The sequence below is a fragment of the Mobula birostris genome, chromosome 2, assembly GCF_030028105.1.
Source record: "Mobula birostris isolate sMobBir1 chromosome 2, sMobBir1.hap1, whole genome shotgun sequence".
In the NCBI taxonomy this organism is placed as follows: Eukaryota; Metazoa; Chordata; class Chondrichthyes; order Myliobatiformes; family Myliobatidae; genus Mobula; species Mobula birostris.
This window is the reverse complement of record NC_092371.1, coordinates 55,104,163-55,122,939: the sequence shown is the minus strand read 5'-3', so window position 1 is coordinate 55,122,939 and position 18,777 is coordinate 55,104,163. Positions and strand designations below refer to the sequence as shown.

At 39.8% G+C, this 18,777-nt stretch overlaps 1 protein-coding gene and 1 long non-coding RNA gene across 2 annotated transcripts in view; one reads left to right on the top strand and one right to left on the bottom strand.

The window, feature by feature from the left end:
* The window catches only part of LOC140186722 (zinc finger protein 704-like), a 149,783-nt gene extending 136,278 nt beyond the window's left edge, over positions 1 to 13,505 (bottom strand). The window contains exons 1-2 of the mRNA XM_072241237.1: positions 12,683 to 13,505; positions 11,886 to 12,079 (exon numbers count right to left, since the gene is read on the bottom strand). Coding sequence (XP_072097338.1) covers positions 11,886 to 12,079; positions 12,683 to 12,922 — 434 coding nt within the window. The 5' untranslated portion in view covers positions 12,923 to 13,505. The remainder of the gene's footprint in view (positions 1 to 11,885; positions 12,080 to 12,682) is intronic.
* LOC140186729 (uncharacterized) lies at positions 13,350 to 18,443 on the top strand. The gene is made up of 2 exons (XR_011882930.1): positions 13,350 to 13,866; positions 17,394 to 18,443. It is a non-coding gene; the product is annotated as an uncharacterized lncRNA (long non-coding RNA).
* Positions 18,444 to 18,777: the final 334 nt, after the last annotated feature.

The window sequence follows — 18,777 nt, the reverse complement described above, 5'->3', positions numbered from 1 at the left end:
TTGGAAGAGATAACGTCCGTCCATTTAACATTTCCCTTCCCGCCATCCAATCATTCCAGGTGCAGCAGCAATTAGCATTGTTTGATCTAGTCAACTGCATTCAGTGTTAACAAGATGGCCTCCTTCAAACTGGAGAAAACTAGTGGAGACTGGGTGACCGCCCGAGCTCAGAACTGAGTTACTAGTTGCTGGCCATTTTAAATCTCCATCTCATTCTCAATCTAACTTCTGTGACCTCATGCGTTTCTTCTACGAGTTCAAGGCAAGCTTGAGGAACAAGACAACACCTTTTCTTCATCTTGGCAGGTTTCAGCCAGTAGGAATCATGCAGTCAAATTCATACAGCATAGAAACAGGCTCAGTTCCCTTTCTTACTTATGAGGAAATATTAATTACTGTTTATTCCCCTTCTAAGGGATGCTCCCTAGATAGCTGAATCCACCATTATTTCAGGTTTTATAACATTTTAATACAAATATAGTAATATCTGTAACTTCCCCAGGTTCCTTTGAAATGTTTATTGCATTTCCAATCACATGCATACCTAAATTCATACATTCTTCTACCGTATATGCAACTCATCAATCTAAGACTGGCATAGGCTTCCAAAACTAATAGAGATGCAGTTAAATAAAATGGATGTTGCCTAATATACAATATGATTAGTAATCAGAAATGATTTATAATACTTTGTCACATTGGGCAACAAAATAGCAATTATAACTTAATAAATATTCTGCATTAATTACAATTTTTGTCAATAAAGAAACAGCTTGCTTTATACAAGGCTTTTCATCATTCCAGAAAATCTCAATCCACATTACACCCAATAAAGTAATACTGGTTCAAATCTTCCAAAAACCAGTTTGCCAACCTACACTAGCCCTTACCTGCAACAAGTTAACTGACATTAACTTCCTCAAAGAAGCCGGCATTGATCTTTTGCAAGGCAGGGCCTTATGAATACAAGTCATAAACTACCTACACAGAATTACTTTCACAGCTCGGTAAATCAATGCACCTGCTTTACCAGCTATTAATGAGAGAGTGTTTATGAATGTCTCTGATAAAGAAACATTTCAACATTTAAAGTTTTAGTTTTAACAATGTCTAATATTTAAAAACCTAAAATAATTAAGAACATTTCAGTTTATTCTACCAAATCAAATATTATGCATACACCTGAACCTTCATCACCACTCTTTTCCATTCAAATGAAGGAGCTTGTTGTTTCTGTGCCAAGTCCAACTACAGGCAGATTTCCCAGCACAAGTTACAGTAATCTGTGGAAATTCGCATATTGCTGCTGGAGTCAATGAAAAGACCAATATTAACACAGTGGCAAGGGCAATTAATTGTTTGGAAATTTGCGAATTCATGCCAATGCATGCTTGGGGAGGATTCCTGGACTTGTGCAGATACATAGGTAGGTACCCACAATCCACAATGCTAGATTTTTTCCTAAATCAGCAGAAAACTCAAAATGTTGTAATATCTGGAAACTCGACAGCAATCTTTATTTTTAAGAAAATAAAATGGTAGAACCACAAAACTATTTTAAATGAAATTGATTAAGAAATAAATATCAACTAGGACTACTGAAAACTCCCATGACCTTCTTCAAATATAGCCATGAAAAATTTTATATTCCCTTGAGAGGGGAGAAGAAAGTTTAACATGTCATTGGATGTCAAGACCGGTGAAGGCTCCAAAACAAAAATTCATCTGAGGTATCAATGCTTTTCCCACATTTCCATTATCAATCAACAGTAGAAAATGACAACATGACAAACTTAAGTTGTCAATGCATGTGTTACACCACTATGCCATGAAAAAAAAACTAGAAATAAAAGTCAGAGAAGGCGAGTAGTTATTTCACAAAGAAAAAAGGGAAGGAACTCCATCTGACATCTCTCCATCTCCATGAAGATGAGGGCTAGATCTCTGGGGATTGACTTTGCCTTTATGGGATCATACCTACCAGACATGATGAGTGCATTAGTATCAACAAGGTACTATATGACAAATACACATAAAATTTCCATTACTAAGCTATATTTAGAAGCATACTGTGTTTGAAGGGCCAAATGCCCAACTGTTGTTACTAGTTCTAGAGGTTTTAGAAAGTTACAATTCACACACATTAAATTAGTTAACAGTTGAGGCTATGGAAGAAAAATAGACAATAACTTTACTGCCAACTCCCTGTACAACTTTAAAATCGTTTTACTACAATTAAACCATCATTTTTGTTCCAGGACATCCATGCTGGGGTTTCTCATAATATCACCTTATTCCATCACAATAGAAAGACAATGTTTGATGATGAAGAATGCAGCTTCTTGTAATGACCACTTACTACAGGGGTTCCCAAACTAGAGTCCACAGACCTCTTGCTTAAATGGTATTGGTCCACGGCATGCAAAAAGGTCAGGATCCCCTAATTTACAGGACACCAGAGCAGAATAAGGCCATTCAGCCGATCAAGTCCGGTCCACATTGCATCATGGCTGCTTTATTATCCCTCAACATCATTCTCCTGCCTTCTCCCCACAACGCTTGATTCCCTGACAAATCAAGAACTTATGAACTTCTGCTTTAAATATATCAAATGACTTGGCCACCATAGCAGTCTGGGGCAATGAATTCCAGATTTTCACCACTCCCTAGCTAAAAACCCTCCTAATCTGTTATAAATAGATGCCCCTCTATTCCAAAGCTGTGCCCCCTGGTCCTAGACTTCCCCACTATAGGAAACATCCACTCTACATCCACTATCTAGGCTTTTCAATATTCAATAGGTTTCATTGAAATTCTCCCCTCATTCTTCTAATCTAAAGTACAGGCCCAGAGCTGTCAAATGCTCCTCATTCCCAGAATTATTCTCGTGAATCTCCTCTGTCCCCTCTCCAATGCCAGCACTTCTTAGATAAGGGGCCTAAAACTGCTCACAATACTCTAAGTGTGGTCTTATAAATGCCTCATAAAGCCTCTGCGTCACATCTTTGCTCTTGTATTCTAGTCCTTTGGAAATGAATGTTAACATTGGATTTGCCTTCCTTACCACCAACTCAACCTCTAAGTTAACCTTTAGGGAATCCTGTACGAGGATTAGCAAGTCCATTTCCACCTCAGAGTTTTGAATTTTTTTCCCATTTAGAAAAGTCTACTCCTTTTATCAAAGTGCATGACTATATTCGTCCTTACACTATATTCCATCTGTCGCTTCTTTGTCCATTCTTCCAATCCGTCCAAATCCTTCTGCAGACTCGCTGCTTCATCATCTGCAAACTTGGTCACAAAGCCATCAATTCTGCCATCCAAATCACTGACATATTATGCGGAGAGGTAAGCGGTTCCAACACCAATCCTTGCGGAACACCACTGGTCAACAGAAGCCAACCATAAAAGGTTCCCTTCATTGCCTCCGGCCAATCAGGCAATCCTCTATCCATGCTGGTATCTTTCCTGTAATACCATGGGCTCTTATCTTAAGTACTTTGTGTGACTTTGTCAAAGACCTTCTGAAAATCCAAGTAAACACCATCCACTGATGCTGTCTATCCTGCCCGTTATTTCCTCAAAGAATTTCAATAAATTTGTGAGGCAAGATTTCCCTTCAAGGAAACCATGCTTACTTTGGCCTATTTTACCATGCTCCTTCAAGTACCCTGAAACCTTATCCTTAATAATAGACTCCAAAAACCTTTCAAACCACTCTAGTCAGACTAACTGGCCTATGATTTCCTTTCTTCTGCCTGCCTCCTTTCTTAAAGAGTAGAATGACATTTGTAATTTTTTAGCCCTCCAGAACCTCAAGGTTATATAATTCATACATACTTTGAAAATAAATGTACCTTGAACTTTGAACCATTCCAGAATCCAATCATTCTTGAAAGATCACTATTAATACTTTCACAAACCTCTTTAGCTAACTGTTCCAAAACAATGGGGTATAGGCCATCTGGTCCAGGCTACTTATCTATCTTCAGACCTTTCCGCTTGTCAAAGGCCTTCTCCTCAGTAATAGCAAATGCACTTCTTCCTCCTGACACTCTAGGATTTCTGGCATACTGCTAGTGTCTTCCACAGGGATGAATGACACAAAATATTTATTCAGTTTGTCCACCATTTCCTTGTCCCCTATTACTACCTCTCCAGCATTTTCCAGCAGTCCAATATCTACCCTCGCCTCTCCTTTTACTTTATACATCTGAAAACCCCTTTGGAATCCTCTTTTATATAAATTACTTACCCATTTCATCTCGTCTTGCCTAATGGCTTTTTTCTTAAGTTGCCTTGTTTACTCTTAAAAAGCTTCCCAATCCTCTAATTTCTCACTAACTTTTGCTATTATTACATGCCCTCTCCTTTGCTTTTATGCTACCTTTGACTTCCCTTGTCAGCCAGCTGCTTCATCCTCCCTTTACAATACTCCAATTTCTGTGATCTGTGCTTTCTAAATTGCTCATAGAAACTCCACCATTTTTCCATCATCCCTGCTAGTGTCCCCTTCCAATCAACTTTGGCCAGCCCCTCTCTCATGCCTCTAAAATTACCTTTACTCCGCTGTAAAACCGACACATCTGACTTTACTTTTGCTCTCTCTCACTCAAACTGCAGGGTGAATTTTATCATATGTCTAACTTGCAATCCTTTTATTTGATAACAGCTCTTTTAATTATCATGGGATGTTCTTACAATGTTAAAACATAGCTTATAATTTGTTGTTAGAGTAACAAGAAAAAAAAATTATACTGAACACATGCCTGATAACAAACATATGCAGTAATGCGGTTTAACCACCTCAACCTGATCATCAATGTGGCTGATACCATTGTGAAAAATCTCAAGAGCTTGAGTTTTCCCAGCCATACGAGCTCCATGGCACCCAGAATAAGTCAGTCAATTGTATTCTATGGTGTGCTGTTCATTTCCCAATACCACAGACTCTCTCTATTGGCTTTCATAAACAATACGTACAGAAATAAAATCCTCCTCCCTAATCAGGCTAGACACAGCAAATAAACTTGGGACACACATATGAAAGCATTCCACTCTATGAACTAATAGCACATTAAAACAGAGAGCATACCATCTACAGCAGGGTTTCTCAATCAGGGTATTGCGAGAGATCGTGATTAAAAAATAAACAAACATCGTTTTTTTGAACTTTGCGCAAATCATGACGCTAGCGCTTGCAGAGGTGGGCAGTGACTAAGCAGCCCCGTAAGCAATCTCGTTAGCGGTCTCTCAGCCCAGTATGGCAGTGCGCAGTAAGACCGCGTTTATTTGCTAGAGTCCATTCTCAGTTTTTAAAACGCGAGATGGGGAGGCCATTGATAATTGGTGAGCACTGTATTGTACAGAGGGGAGGGCAGTGGGCTGATGAACACTGTGTGGCATGGAGAGGAGAACGGTAGGCTGATAATTGGTGAGTGCTGTATTGCACAGAGGGGAGGATGGTAGGCCGATAATTGAAGAGAACTGTATTGCACGAAGGGGAGGACAGTAGGCTGCTGAGGAGCGTGAAGTGTGTTTTCCGAGGATTGAATGAACTCAGCCTGTGACTTCAGCCTCTCCCTCCTGAATTACCTCCCCCAATTTCCCCTTACATGCCACCAAATGACTTATGGAAGCAAACAAACTCTACTCCTGTGGTAGAAAATAGGAGGGAAATTTTCATTCTAAAGATGGTGCAATGTGGCAATTTTTGAAGAGGCGGTGTGAGATGGAAGAGGAGGATTCTAGGCCCACGGACAATTCTGATAAGGTTAATGATGAAGAATTACAATCATCTGAGTCATTTCACAGAACCAGAGCAACAAGGGACACAAAAAAAGTCTGTCTTCTTTTACAAAACGATAAGCGTTTATTTGCACAATACACAAAGTACAAACATTAAGTATTTGCAAGACAGTGAATAAATTCAAGTTAAAATATGATTACTACTATCTATAAAACAGTCAATTCCTTGGGGGGGGGGTCGGCAGTGCAGTTCACTACTCCCAGAAATCCCCCACTATATCCATGTTCCCTCTGTTCCATCTTTAAGGGCAGCGGGCACGTATGTCTCCTCAGAAGAAGGGCAGGCAGTCGGTCCTGGTAGAGTCCTCAACTTTTGACTGCCTAGGCCCGTGAATGGCCATCTTGGCTAGGCCCAGGAGTAAGCCTACTCCTCGCAACCCACCCCCTTCCATACTGGGTGCTCGTACACACAGAGCACAGAGCTGAAGTACAACGAGAATCTGAGCAGCAGCCCCTTCAGATACTCAAACAGGGGCTGCAACTTCTCACACTCTATACAAGCGTGGTAGACTGACTCCTCCCGGCCACAGAACAGACAGGTGGACGGGGTGTTAGTGAACCTGCTTAAAGACCTGTTGCACGGTACCACCCTATGCAACACCTTCCACCCCAGGACCCCACTGTACAGGGGAAGGACACCTGCACAAAAAGATTTCCACTGGGGATCTCCTCCACTGCCAGATGGTAAAACAGATTATTAGGGCAAGTCCAGTTGGCAGATGAAGGCAAGGAAGGGAAAGGTGTGCAGGAGCAGCCCGTACAAGAAGTGGTTTGGAGCGTCATGGAACCACACGGTGGGCATCCCTGTGAGATGGCTGAGGCTGTGTGAGACCCTCTCCAGGGTGGTCTCCCAAGGCCTGGGGCTGACAAACACTTCTGGTCCATCAGGCGGTGGTGCAGCTGGAACCCCTCCACTTCCCCACTGCGATACGATGGGAACCTGTCCCCCTTGCAACTAGAGCACCGTCCCCCAGTGGTACAGGAGCACGCTGTCTGGATGAGACTGGACCCCATACCCTTAGCAGCTCTCGGTAAAAGTGAGGCAGTCCCCTCAAAGTGGCGTAGCTGATGCTGTCCGCTGGAAGCCATGTACTCTCTTGCAGACAGTGTCCCTGGCAGAGATATTGCGTCACCAGCGCATGCCAACTCAGGGTGGTCACTGTACACACCAATGACTGACCACCCTTCAAAACAGGAAGACTCAGGACCACACCCAATGCCTCCTGTTCCCCCAGAATAAGTCGACCAGCCTTTTCCGGGTCCTGGAAACAAAAGCAGTGGGCAGGACTAAAGTAATCAGCCAGTACCATACCTTCACAATGAAGGCTACTTATCAATGGGTTTTACATGAACAAGTGATTCAAGGTATCCTATTCCACTGGGCCGAGTCTGTGGCAAAAACTTACAAATGTAGCAACAGCTCCAACAAAATTGAAATGACACTTAACTACAAATCACAGTCATATGGCACATAAAAGTGATGATTATTTTAAACGACTATTGGAATCTTAAAGCAAACAGATTAAAGTTTTAGAAAATAAAGTCACAGTCAGTAAAAAGACTCAGGAAACAAGTTATTTAGTAGATTTAAGACCAGTTCACTCGAGAATGTTTATAAAAAACATGTAAAAACCTGGACAAAGGGCATACCAATCTCCTGCTACATTCAAAAATCTAGTGGCTTAGTGGAAGAGTTCTCAACAGGGTGTTTAAGCTGAAAGATGAACTGCAAGAGTACTTTCAAGAAAATAGTAGGCAAGATTTTGCTAAGTGCTTTGAAGATGAAGGATAGCTACATGAAACTAGCTTCTTAACAGATATTTTTCATCATATGAACTAGTTGAACAAGTCTCTGCAAAGGTCTGGAGAAAATATTTTGACTTTAAGTAACAAGATTCTTGGATTTAAAAGAAAACAGAGTCTTTGGAAAAGTCATGCTGCAAAAGGAAATCTTGAAATGTTTCCACTGCTGCTTGGGTTTGAGAGTGAGGAAGGATATTAGAGAGTCTTCAGTCTTATTGAAAACCACCTGGAAGAACTGCAGAACAAAATTGAACAGTACTTTTCCCTCCCTTTCAACACAAGCATATGATTGAGTGAGAGACCCTTTCTCTGAATCTTCTGCTCAGCCTGAGAATTTGACTTTCAGAGAAGAGGAAGAACTTTGTGAGCTGTACTATGATCATGCACTCAGGATGAGATTTACAGACCTGCCCTGGACAAGTTCTGGATTTCTGTGAAAGAAGTTTCCTGCCATTCACAGGAAGCAACGAATATTTTGCCGCAGTTTTCAACTTCTTGCATGTGTGAGCAAGCTTTTTCTTGTTTAACAAGCGTCAACAGCAAGAATAGAAATCGGCTCATTTCAGTTGAAAGTGAAATCAGTGCATGCTTAAGTCAAGTTTGACCCAGAATTGAGAAATTTATTTTGTTTGCCTTATGAGTTTTTAAATTTTATGAAGAAAGAAAGAAAGAAAGAGCAATTTCAAGAAAGGTAAGCTAAGCTTAACTATATCAACCCCCCCCCCCCCCGCCAAAGGTTGGCTAAAAATTTGCCTTCTACTCAAGAGCATTGACAATTATTTTTGATTATATCTATATCTTACTTATCATGCTAAAGTATCATGAGCTGTAGATATAATCTTTTTTATGCAAACATTCCCTGAGACCTGAAAATTATTTCAAGGGTTCCTCCAGGGCAAAACAAGTTGGAAAGGCTGATCTACAGGATGCACTGGAGTAACCCATTCAAGTATTTTTATAGCAGCACCACTCAAACCTGCAATCTCCACCACCAAAAAAGGACAAGTGCAGCTGATGCATGGGAACATCTCCAAGTTCCCCTCAAGTTGAGCACTATCCCAACTTAGCCATATACTACTACTCTGTGACTGCTGGGTCTAAATCCAAATCTTCCTATCTGCATTGTGTGAGCGCCTATGAAAAGTCACAATCTGTGTGTCAAAGAGATCATCTTCATCATCTCCAGGAGAGGAGAATGTCTGCCTTGCCAACAATGTCAAATCTGGAGACCAATTAAAAACAAAAGCAAAGGTTAGCAAGTTGACAATTAGGCACAGTGCTACACAGAAGGATTTACAGCTCTAGGTGCATTAGTGGAAGATGACCTGCTTTACAGAAAATTGTGAAATATTCTTTGTTGTATTAGCCATGACTCACACAAGTTTCAGATGCACGAATAGAACATCAGAAATTTTACAATTATTGCTCATGAACATCACACTCTTTGAATTAACCTTGAATTCAACCCAATTATAATAAAGATATGAAGCAGTCTGGGCCAATTTAGATCAAATTTCAGGTGCTAATATGTCCAGAATAGACCTCCTTCAGGTGCTATTATTTACAGGAGACAATTACCACAATGTTGAAAATCCTACTTAATGTAGAAAGATTAATTTTGACAGATATTACACCATTAGAACACTCCAAATGCTGCATTTGTTTTGTGTCTACAAGTCAAATGCAAAATCGTGGGCTAATAATTTACCAGCATTGGAGAATAAGACTTCTCCACTTCATTTTGGTGGTATCTTGGTCTTAATCTAGGTTGCACTTTAAATGACAAAACCATAGACCTGTAAACAAAAAATCTTCAGGGTTCAAATTAACCTTCATCACTGAAAAACATGCACCTCTTCTTCTCTTCCCAAATGCTATTTAACCATGTGCAATTATACTGTCTGTATTATATTGCATTAGTGAAGTAGTCTAAATTCTCAGTTGAAACACCTCTTTTAAGAAAATTTTTCAAATGGCAGTCATAAAAAGTAAAGCACATCAATCTACTAAACAAGTAAATTAAAAACAGGAACTAGAATAAGAAATTCAGTACAAGAAACCATTTACCCATAATTCAAAACTGATGCACATTCTCTACAGGCAATAAAATTAGTCCCAAGGATTCTAGTCCTGATTGCTGACATTTCAAAGCAACAAGCCTAGTGAGTACTGTGGTATGAAGGTAGTAGAAGATCAGGACCATGGAGCAGTAGTCTTATGCAGTTTTCCAACTTCTGATGATTTCCCCCTGACCATCCTCAAGTTGAGCAATTGAAGGATTTTACCACAAGCACAAATTCACTGTCCAGCTTGGATAAATCGCTTTAAAGCCAAAGCAATCAGAGAAGCTGTAAATCTAGATTCAAATTTCTTCTGCAGCAGTAAGGGAAGTCATAAGTTATTAAAAAAAATCTGGGGTGCAAGAGGTAAAAGAATAGCTTTAAAACCTGAACTTCTATAAAGGATTATATTTTCCAGCATCAAAAAAAAAATTCAAAAGCTACAATTGATCAGGTTCATAGGACAGTGCTAATTGTGCTTACCAAGACTACTGAAAGCATTGAGAATTAATAACAAATGTCACAAGTTTTAATGTGCGTGGTAAGCAAATAACCTACCACAACTGGTATATTCACATAGCAGAACTTGTTCACATATCCAAAAATCCTTTATCAGCTGTTTTTCTAGTCATTTAATGACATTGCTCCATTGTGACACAATTTTGACTACTGCTTTGAATATTTTAATTTATGAATTTTCTGAAATTTCTACATCTCACATACATTTAGACTGATGATCTATGCAATTCAAATTTTAGGTGTTATTAGTTGGCATCAGGAAATTAATTTGTTTATAGCATTTCCTTTACTAAAACAAATCTGTTACACCATGTTCCTCTTTCATGTAATACAGGATGAGTACCCTTATCTGAAATTCCAGAATCTGAAAACCTCTACAATTCAAATTTCGGTTTTTTTTGAGCGCTGATACGATATCACAAATGGAAAATTACACAAAACACTGGGAAGGTTCCCAGGTGATGCACAGGTCACAGATGGTTCTGAAAAGTGACCTCACATATGTAATAAACAGAACAGAAATTAATGAAAAACAGAAAAACACTGCATAAAGTGAAAAATGAAGATTCAATGGTGTATTGAAAGAGTGAATTCATCAGTGTTGGAGTGACCATATGCCACTTAATGGTATGCTGATCATGAAACAAAAGATCCTTCACGACAAACTTAAAATTGAAGGTAATTGTGAATATTCAGAAGGCCTGTTGCAGAAATTTAAGAAAGGGCATGGCATTAAATTCTTAAAGCGTTTGCTGATCACAAAAATCTAGCACCAAAACAAGTCTACGATACTGATTTTATACCTTACATAAAACTTAAAAGTATACAAAAAGTATACGAAAGACAGCATTATAGGTGAGACCGAAATCCTGCCCTTGTTGAACAGCTGATTCAGGTACAGTATTTTTCCCATGCTGCTGTGTTGCTTTTGTTACCTTGCATCCATTACATTTTCATTATATTAGTGGTATACTATTTTTTTTCTGCTGTTACGTAGATGTGTGATGAACAAGTGTAAAACAAAGACTGTTTACCAGTAGCACTTAAGTTCAGAGTCAGAAATGATGGCAATCCCAAACTACCTTATTATACATTCCAAAATCTAAAACACTACTGGGTCCCAAGCATTTCAGATAAGGGGTAGACAACCTGTATTTATTTCTGACTGGGTGTGACTATCCATCCTCATCAGGATAGATCACTTTCATTCCTGCAATTTGACCAGCATACTACAAATCAGTTTTACTTAGTGGAAATATGGTCTGAATGAATGATAGGATTGAGAGCAACAGCACAAGGTCAGAATCCTGTTGACAATTTCCTAATCCAGCAATGTGCCTTTACACTCCACAATCCAAATAATGATATCAAAACTGTTCCAATTTACCAAAATTTTAAAGATTGACCACAGGATAATACATATGGTACAAGAAAGATTACAAATCAAAAGATAGTACAAGTTTCAGTCAACAACTGAAATCTTATTAACCAGAACACAGTCCATTTCTGTGGATAAAAGTAATGTATTTAAATAGATATTTGGGGGGACACATCCGAAATTAGAGAAAATTTTGACATTTGCATTAATGTAGCGAACGGGTCATGGGGGAAATGGTTACTTCACATTGAGGATGCAGCTTGATCTCATCCGTTACTAGACTGCTTAAGACAAGCTTGCGAAAAAACAACTCCTACCTCTGAGGAACGTCGATGTTTGCTGAAGTGAGGAGGCGTTTCTGTTCTGACACACAGCCAAGGGGGCGGGCCGCAGGCTCCTCCACCTCGCCAGTTCTGTTACATTTGTTTTCCAGATACCGGTCTTCTGTTTTTTTGGCTGTCAGGCCGCGTGGCTCCGGCGATCTTAAAGGGACATCGTTTTTCACCCGATCCTGAAGTGCGGCAAGCGATTCGTTGGTTTTACAATTAAAAGACATCAAAAGAAAATCCAAAATCCCCCAGAGTTATGTCAGTTTCCCCCACCAGAGCCAAACAAATTCCAAGTTGTAAACTTTAAAACGCGCGGGTTAATCAGTGGAGGAATTAATTAAAAAGCACCAGAGCTGTCTCAGAATTGAAAACAGGGACAAATTTTTGGATTTTGCAAAGCAATACCCACTGAACCCAGCTAACTGCAATTCCAAATATTCACTTATGCTTCATAAGTGGCAAAGTCAAACAGAATTGAATACTATTGAGAACACAATTCTTCATCGCGTCCTCTTTACATAGAGTGAAATAACCACCAAATCTTATTTACTTCGTGTCAGTCTTTGGTTTTATTAGGCACTGGACATTTAACTGCACCGGTTTCCTTGATATACTCTTTAAACTTTGGACGTACACTTCAGACGCCATCTTAGTTGCAATGTGTATCAAATATAAAAAGTAATATGTCTGATGGCAAAAAAAAATGAAAGCATGCCCCGAGTTTGCAATCGGCAGAAATTAAGTAGCTTCTTATAAATAAACAAAAATAGATAATACTTAAATACCTTCTGATTACATCTGTATTTTCCTTTTCCAGACACTTTGACATCGATGCAGATTATTTCTTCTTCTGCATACTCTCTTAGTGAGCCATCATCTAACATGATTGTGTATACATTGTTACCCGAAGGATCGTTTTTACAAGCTTGAATTACTCCAGAAACTCTGACATCGTCCGCTGAACTTGGCGCGCAAACCTTTGTGCCTACAACTTTATATTTTTTGTTAAAGCGTTTGGAGCTCATTTCTGGAGGGGGCGGGGTCAATTGATCGAAAGAAGCTATTGTCAAAAAAAAAACCGGCAAATGCAAGTTTATATTCGTGCTGTATTATAATTCTGTTTGCAAAGAGCGAGAACTAAAACTCCGCTCTGCAACCGGCGCCCCTCCAGCATTCAATTGTTTTGCTTCTCCGGGACACACGGACCCGAACCCCGCCCCTCTCACGCTCTGCTTCGCTCTGCCGAATTTGAGTGGTGCGCGGCCCCGCCTCCCATTCACACCGATTGGTGCCCAGGCACTATAAACATTCCATTAAAGAACGCTGACAGTGGCAATTGGGCTGCGTGGCTGGTGTAGCCACATGTCACTCACTGACAGCGAGGAAAAGTTGCTTCAGTTCTACGGGAGCGGAGCCAGATTCGCCATCGCCGCTCGTTTTAGACCAACAGAAAACTTTGGTCAAAATATTTGCAAAGTTTTCTTCGTTTTCGTTACATGTGGCTACCAGCAATTTCCAAGCCAGCCCCACCTACCGAAATTATTTTTAATCCATTCCCAATACACTTGGTTTAGGAAGTTACGCCTCTTCTATAGAAGGTTGTGCTAGTGATCAGTGGTTTTTAGTCTGATCCAATACTCACTTAGTTGTCCTATCCACCTCGGAAGCCGCTGGAATTTGGCAGAATTTGTTTTGGGCTGACAAGTGTCCGTACATTAGTCGGCGCTCGGTTTGTAGGCAGCAGTAAGTGAACTGGGCTCAAGCCGCATCGACCGGTTTCTCCGCCCATCAATCATACAAGAGTACTGGCAGGGTCCTGACATTGGTGTTTACAGCACGTAGTGCACGTCGCTGTGTGAATGGAGATCTGTAGATCTGTAAGCGGCCCGAGGGAAAATGGCAGCCGTGTTGAGTCTTGTCCACTTTCAGAATCTAGAGTTTTCAGCATTTGCGGCACAAGCTCTCAGAGGTAAACTGGCGTTTCCCTTTATTCAAATCGTTTATCTTGGGAAGTGAATTTGAAAGAGGGAGCAACAACTTCGCTTTTTGTTGACATGAAATCCGATACAGTTTAATAAGACAGGCACATAATTTACACCTTGCAAACACAGTCCGTCATCATACTAAAAGGATAGTTAATGGGTAAGTAAGAGCATAAATTGTAGGGATGCGCCAGGATGGGGAATAGACACGGGTGAAAACCAAAGAAAAACTGTATCCGTTGTAGATGTAACAGAGAGAGGAAAAATATGCCGGAAATACTCAGCAGGTCATTCTGCCGAAGGGTCTTTGACCTGTAACATTATTCCAGTTTCTCTTCCTGCAGATGGCCTGAACATTTCCAGCGCTTTCTTTTACATATAGATAGATAGTTGCTTCCCTGGCAGCCAGTATGCATCCAACGGACCGAATGGTTCCCATTTATCAAGTTGCTGGATTACTTTGTGAAAATTATTTATTGTAGCAAGGTCTCGTGGCACAAGGACACAGAATTATCCCTTGGGGTGAAAACCCATTAAATATTGGAAATGCTCAGAACAACAAGTAGCATCTGGTAAGATGGAATGAGTTGACGTTTCAAACTGAAGACCCATTAGAGTTAGGGAAAGTTTTTTTTTAAAAAAGCATATTTAAAATAGCAGGGCTAGTGGGATTGAAAAAAACAAAGGGAATGCCTGCGGTGACTGATGCAAACAGTGTTGCTGCCAGCTGAGAGAGGGTGGTGATGGCTTAATTGCAGATAATATGTCTGGAGGAGACACGAATAGAAAGAGATAAATGAGAGAAAAAATAAACGGGAGCTGTCAGTTGCTGGAAATGGAAGTTAAAGTGAATGCTGCAAGCACTCCAAGCAGATCAGGTAGCATTTATGGGGAAAGAAAACACGCATTTGATGGCCTTTCATAAGAACTGGTCACTTATGATACAAACTGGAAATGCTGTTTATTTACAGCAGTTATATGTTTCCATATGAAGGGCAATGACCTCAAACATCAACTATGCATCTCCTTCCATAGATGCTACCTGGCCTTCTGAGTTCCTCAAGTATTTTGTTATTTAGCTTCAGATTCAACCATCTGCAATCTCTTATTTCCTTGGTCAAATTCATTATTGAGTTCTGAGGACAGTAACATGTCTATTTGAAAGATGAAATCCTGTCTCTCCAAGCTTGTTTGGTTTCATTGGATCAGAGAGAGAGAGTGAAAAGTCAGAGTGGGAATGGGATGGTTAATTAAAGTTACGGACAGTGGATTGATTGGTAGTCTTTTGCACAGTATTCACCCAATCAGTATTTAGCTTCTCCCATGCAGAGAAGACCAAATTGTAAGCCAAGTTTAGAAAGAAAATAGTATAGTTTAATGACCAATTCACCTGAAAGGAGTTTCTGCATCCCTATCTAGTGGAAGAAGTGAAAGCACTTGTGTTGCATCCTCTGCTGAAAGATGCCACCAGAAAGAGAGTTCAAAGTTCCAAGTAAAATTTATTGTCAGAGTACATGCATGTCACCACATACGACCCTGTGGTTCTTCGGTGTTACTAGGGATGGAAGTGTGGAGAGAATGATTCCTTTGGAATGCTGAAACGTGTGGGGAAGATGAGCCTGGTTTCGAGAAATTAAAGCTTTTACTGGCCTGCCCTTAAAATATTTAACTTTCACCTGCCACCACAGAATTTTTGTCTATCTCATCTCTTTGACAACCTTAATCATAAATTACATGAGAAAATCTGCAGATGCTGGAAATCCAGAGCAACGCACACAAAATGCTGAAAGAACTCAGCAGATCAGGCAGCAACCATGGAAATGAATAAACAGTCAACATTTTGGTCTAAGGCCCTTCAGGACTGGGAGGGAAGTGGAAAGATTGTCAGTATAAAAAGGTGTTTTAGGAGGAAGGGAAGGAGACTGGCTAGAAGGTGATAGGTGGAGCCAGATGGATAAGAAAGGTAAAGGGCTGGAGAGGAAGGAATCTATTAGGAGAGGAAGAGTGCACTATTTGAGAAAGGGAAGGAGGAGGATAGAAGGGTGAGAAGATATAAGAGTGGGGAATGGGGTGGGGGGATTTGTTTACCAGAAGGAGAAATTGACATTCATGCCATCAGGTTGCAGGCTACCTAGACAGGGTATAAGGTGTTGATCCTCCATCCTGAGGGTGACCTTATCTTGGCACAGGAGGAGGCTATAGACCAGGCTTCTCACCTAGAGTTCCACGAGATGGTTAAAAAAAACATCTATTTTTGAACTTGGCGGGATGTGTGATGCTAGAGCTTGCTGTGCTGGGCAGTGACTAAGCAGCCCCATTAGAACTGTGTTTATTTAGCTGAGTCCATTCTTAGTTTTTAATGCAAGATAGGGGAGGCCATTGATAATTGCTGAGCACTGTATTGCTGAATCCATTCAGTGCTTGGAAAACACACTTCACACTCATCAGCTTCCCACCCTTCTCTCTGTGCAAGGGGAGGATGGCAGGCTGATGAGTGTGAAGTGCGTTTTCCAAGTGTTGAATGGACTCACCCAACTTGGCCTGTGGCATCAGCCTCTCCTGAATTACCTCCCCTCAACTTCCCCTTTTTAAAAACCCTGTGGTTTACAGACATGTCTGATGGTCCAGTATGGCGATTTTTGAAGAGGAGGTATGAGATGGAAGAGGAGGATCCTAGGCCGAGGCCTACAGACAATCCTGATAAGGTTAATGATGAAGAATTCTGGGACTCTCAGAACAAACAGAGTAAATCTTTTTTAAATAAAGTCACAGTCAGTCAAATGATCAGGAACAAGTTCTTTCTAATAAGTTCTGCTACTAAATAAAAGGAAAAGTCACACATTTGGCGAGAACCTAATAATGCAGCATGTAAATAATAGTGGGTAAAATGCTAGTACAAGATGCAAAACGAGAAATTGAAAAGGCTTCATTCTCAAACAGTACGATAAGTCGACATATTGATGATATGTCATATGATGCTGAAGAGGTTTTATGTGATAAACTGAAAAACAGCAGCTTCTCTATCCAGGTTGATGAGTCAACAACTTCACCAATAAATTTCATGTTGTAGGATTTGTAAATGATGGTGAAATTCAAGAAAACTTTTTCTGTTGCAAAGAGTTGCTAAAAGCAAGCAAAGACCAAGATATATTTAATGTTTTGTCTTCATATCCGGAGACAAGATGTCTTTCTTGGAGGACCTTTTGTCCCTAGATATGATGACAAAACATTAAATATAACTTGGCCTTTGCTTGTTTGGGGCAGCTCTTTGCAACAGAAAGAGTTTTCTGAGTCCTGTTGAAGGTCTCGGCCTGAAATGTCTTTTCCATAGATGCTGTCTGGCCTGCTGAGTCCCTCCCCCTTTTTGTGTGTGTGTTTCTTTGGGGAACTATGTTTGCATTTGTGCTGGTAGTACCCCGTCAATGGTTGGTATGGTTGGCTCCATGAGAGATTTCATTTCTCTTGTTTAAAAAAAACCTGACGTAGTCACAAACTCTGCTTTTTTTTTCCACAGAGAGGTGCTGATGTCAAGAAATCTTGGAGATAAAATGAAAAGTTCTGGATGCTACAAAAAACAAAGACCAGTTTACTCGAGAATATTCTTTCAAAAAACTGCGTGGAAACCTGGATAAAGAGCACACCAATCTCTTGCTATATTCAGAAATCTAGTGGCTTAGAGGAAGAGTTCTCAGTTGGGTGTTTGAGCTGAAAGGTGAATTGCAAGAGTACTTTCAAGAAAATAGTAGTAAGATTTTGCTAAGTACTTTGAAGATGAAGGATGGCTGCAGAAACTAGCTTACTTAACAGACATTTTTCATCATATGAACTAGTTGAACAAGTCCCTGCAAGGCCCTGGAGAAAATATTTTGACTTTAAGTGACAAGATTCTTGGATTTAAAAGAAAATTGAGTCTTTGGAAAAATCATACTGCAAAAGGAAATCTTGAAATATTTCCACTGCTGCTTGGGCTTGAGAGTGAGGAAGGATATCAGAAAGTCTTGAGTCTTAATTGAAAACCACCTGGAAGAAATGCAAAACAAAATTGAACATTACTTTTCCCTCCCTTTCAACACAAGTGTATGATTGACTTTGAGAGAAGAGGGAGAACTTTGTGAGCTATACTCTGATCATGCACTCAAGACGAGATTTACTGACCCACCCCTGGACAAGTTCTGGACTTCTGTGAAAGAAGAGTATCCTGCCATTCGTAAGAAAGCAATGAACATTTTACTGCAGTTTTCAACTTCTTGTATGTGTGAGCAAGCTTTTTTTTGTTTAACAAGCATTAATAGCAAGGATAGAAATCACCTCATTTCAGTTGAAAGTGAAATCTGTGTGCTTATCTCAAGTTTGACCCAAAATTGACTACTTGTGCAGCAAAAAAAAAGCATAGGTTTCACATGCAAGGCTTATATTTGAGCCTGATAATGTCACTTAGTAAAAAAATGTTTTTTCAAAGTCTTGTATGAAATTGTATCCTAGGCTATATTTTTATTCATATTGCTTTGGCTTGTGGTTTTTAGTGACTACTATTCAATACTGTCAATAAATTTTCATGTCAATAGTATTAGTTGAAATCAATTTACAACCTTTACTTAAATTTACTGAACCTAACTTTAGAAAAATTAAATCCCATTTTGGCTTAAGCCAGTTATTTAACAGAAATTTATTATGTTTACCTTATGTGTTGTTAAAATTTATGAAAAGGAAAGCGAGAGATTAATCTTAAGCTAAACATAATTACCTTTTTTCAAGAAAGGTTGGCGAAAAATTCATTCTTTACACGAAAGAGCATTGGCAATTATTTTTGGATTATTATAGCTACAACTTGCTGATCATGCTAACGTACCATGAGCCGTAGATAAAATAATTTTTACTCAGGGTTCACTGAGATTTGA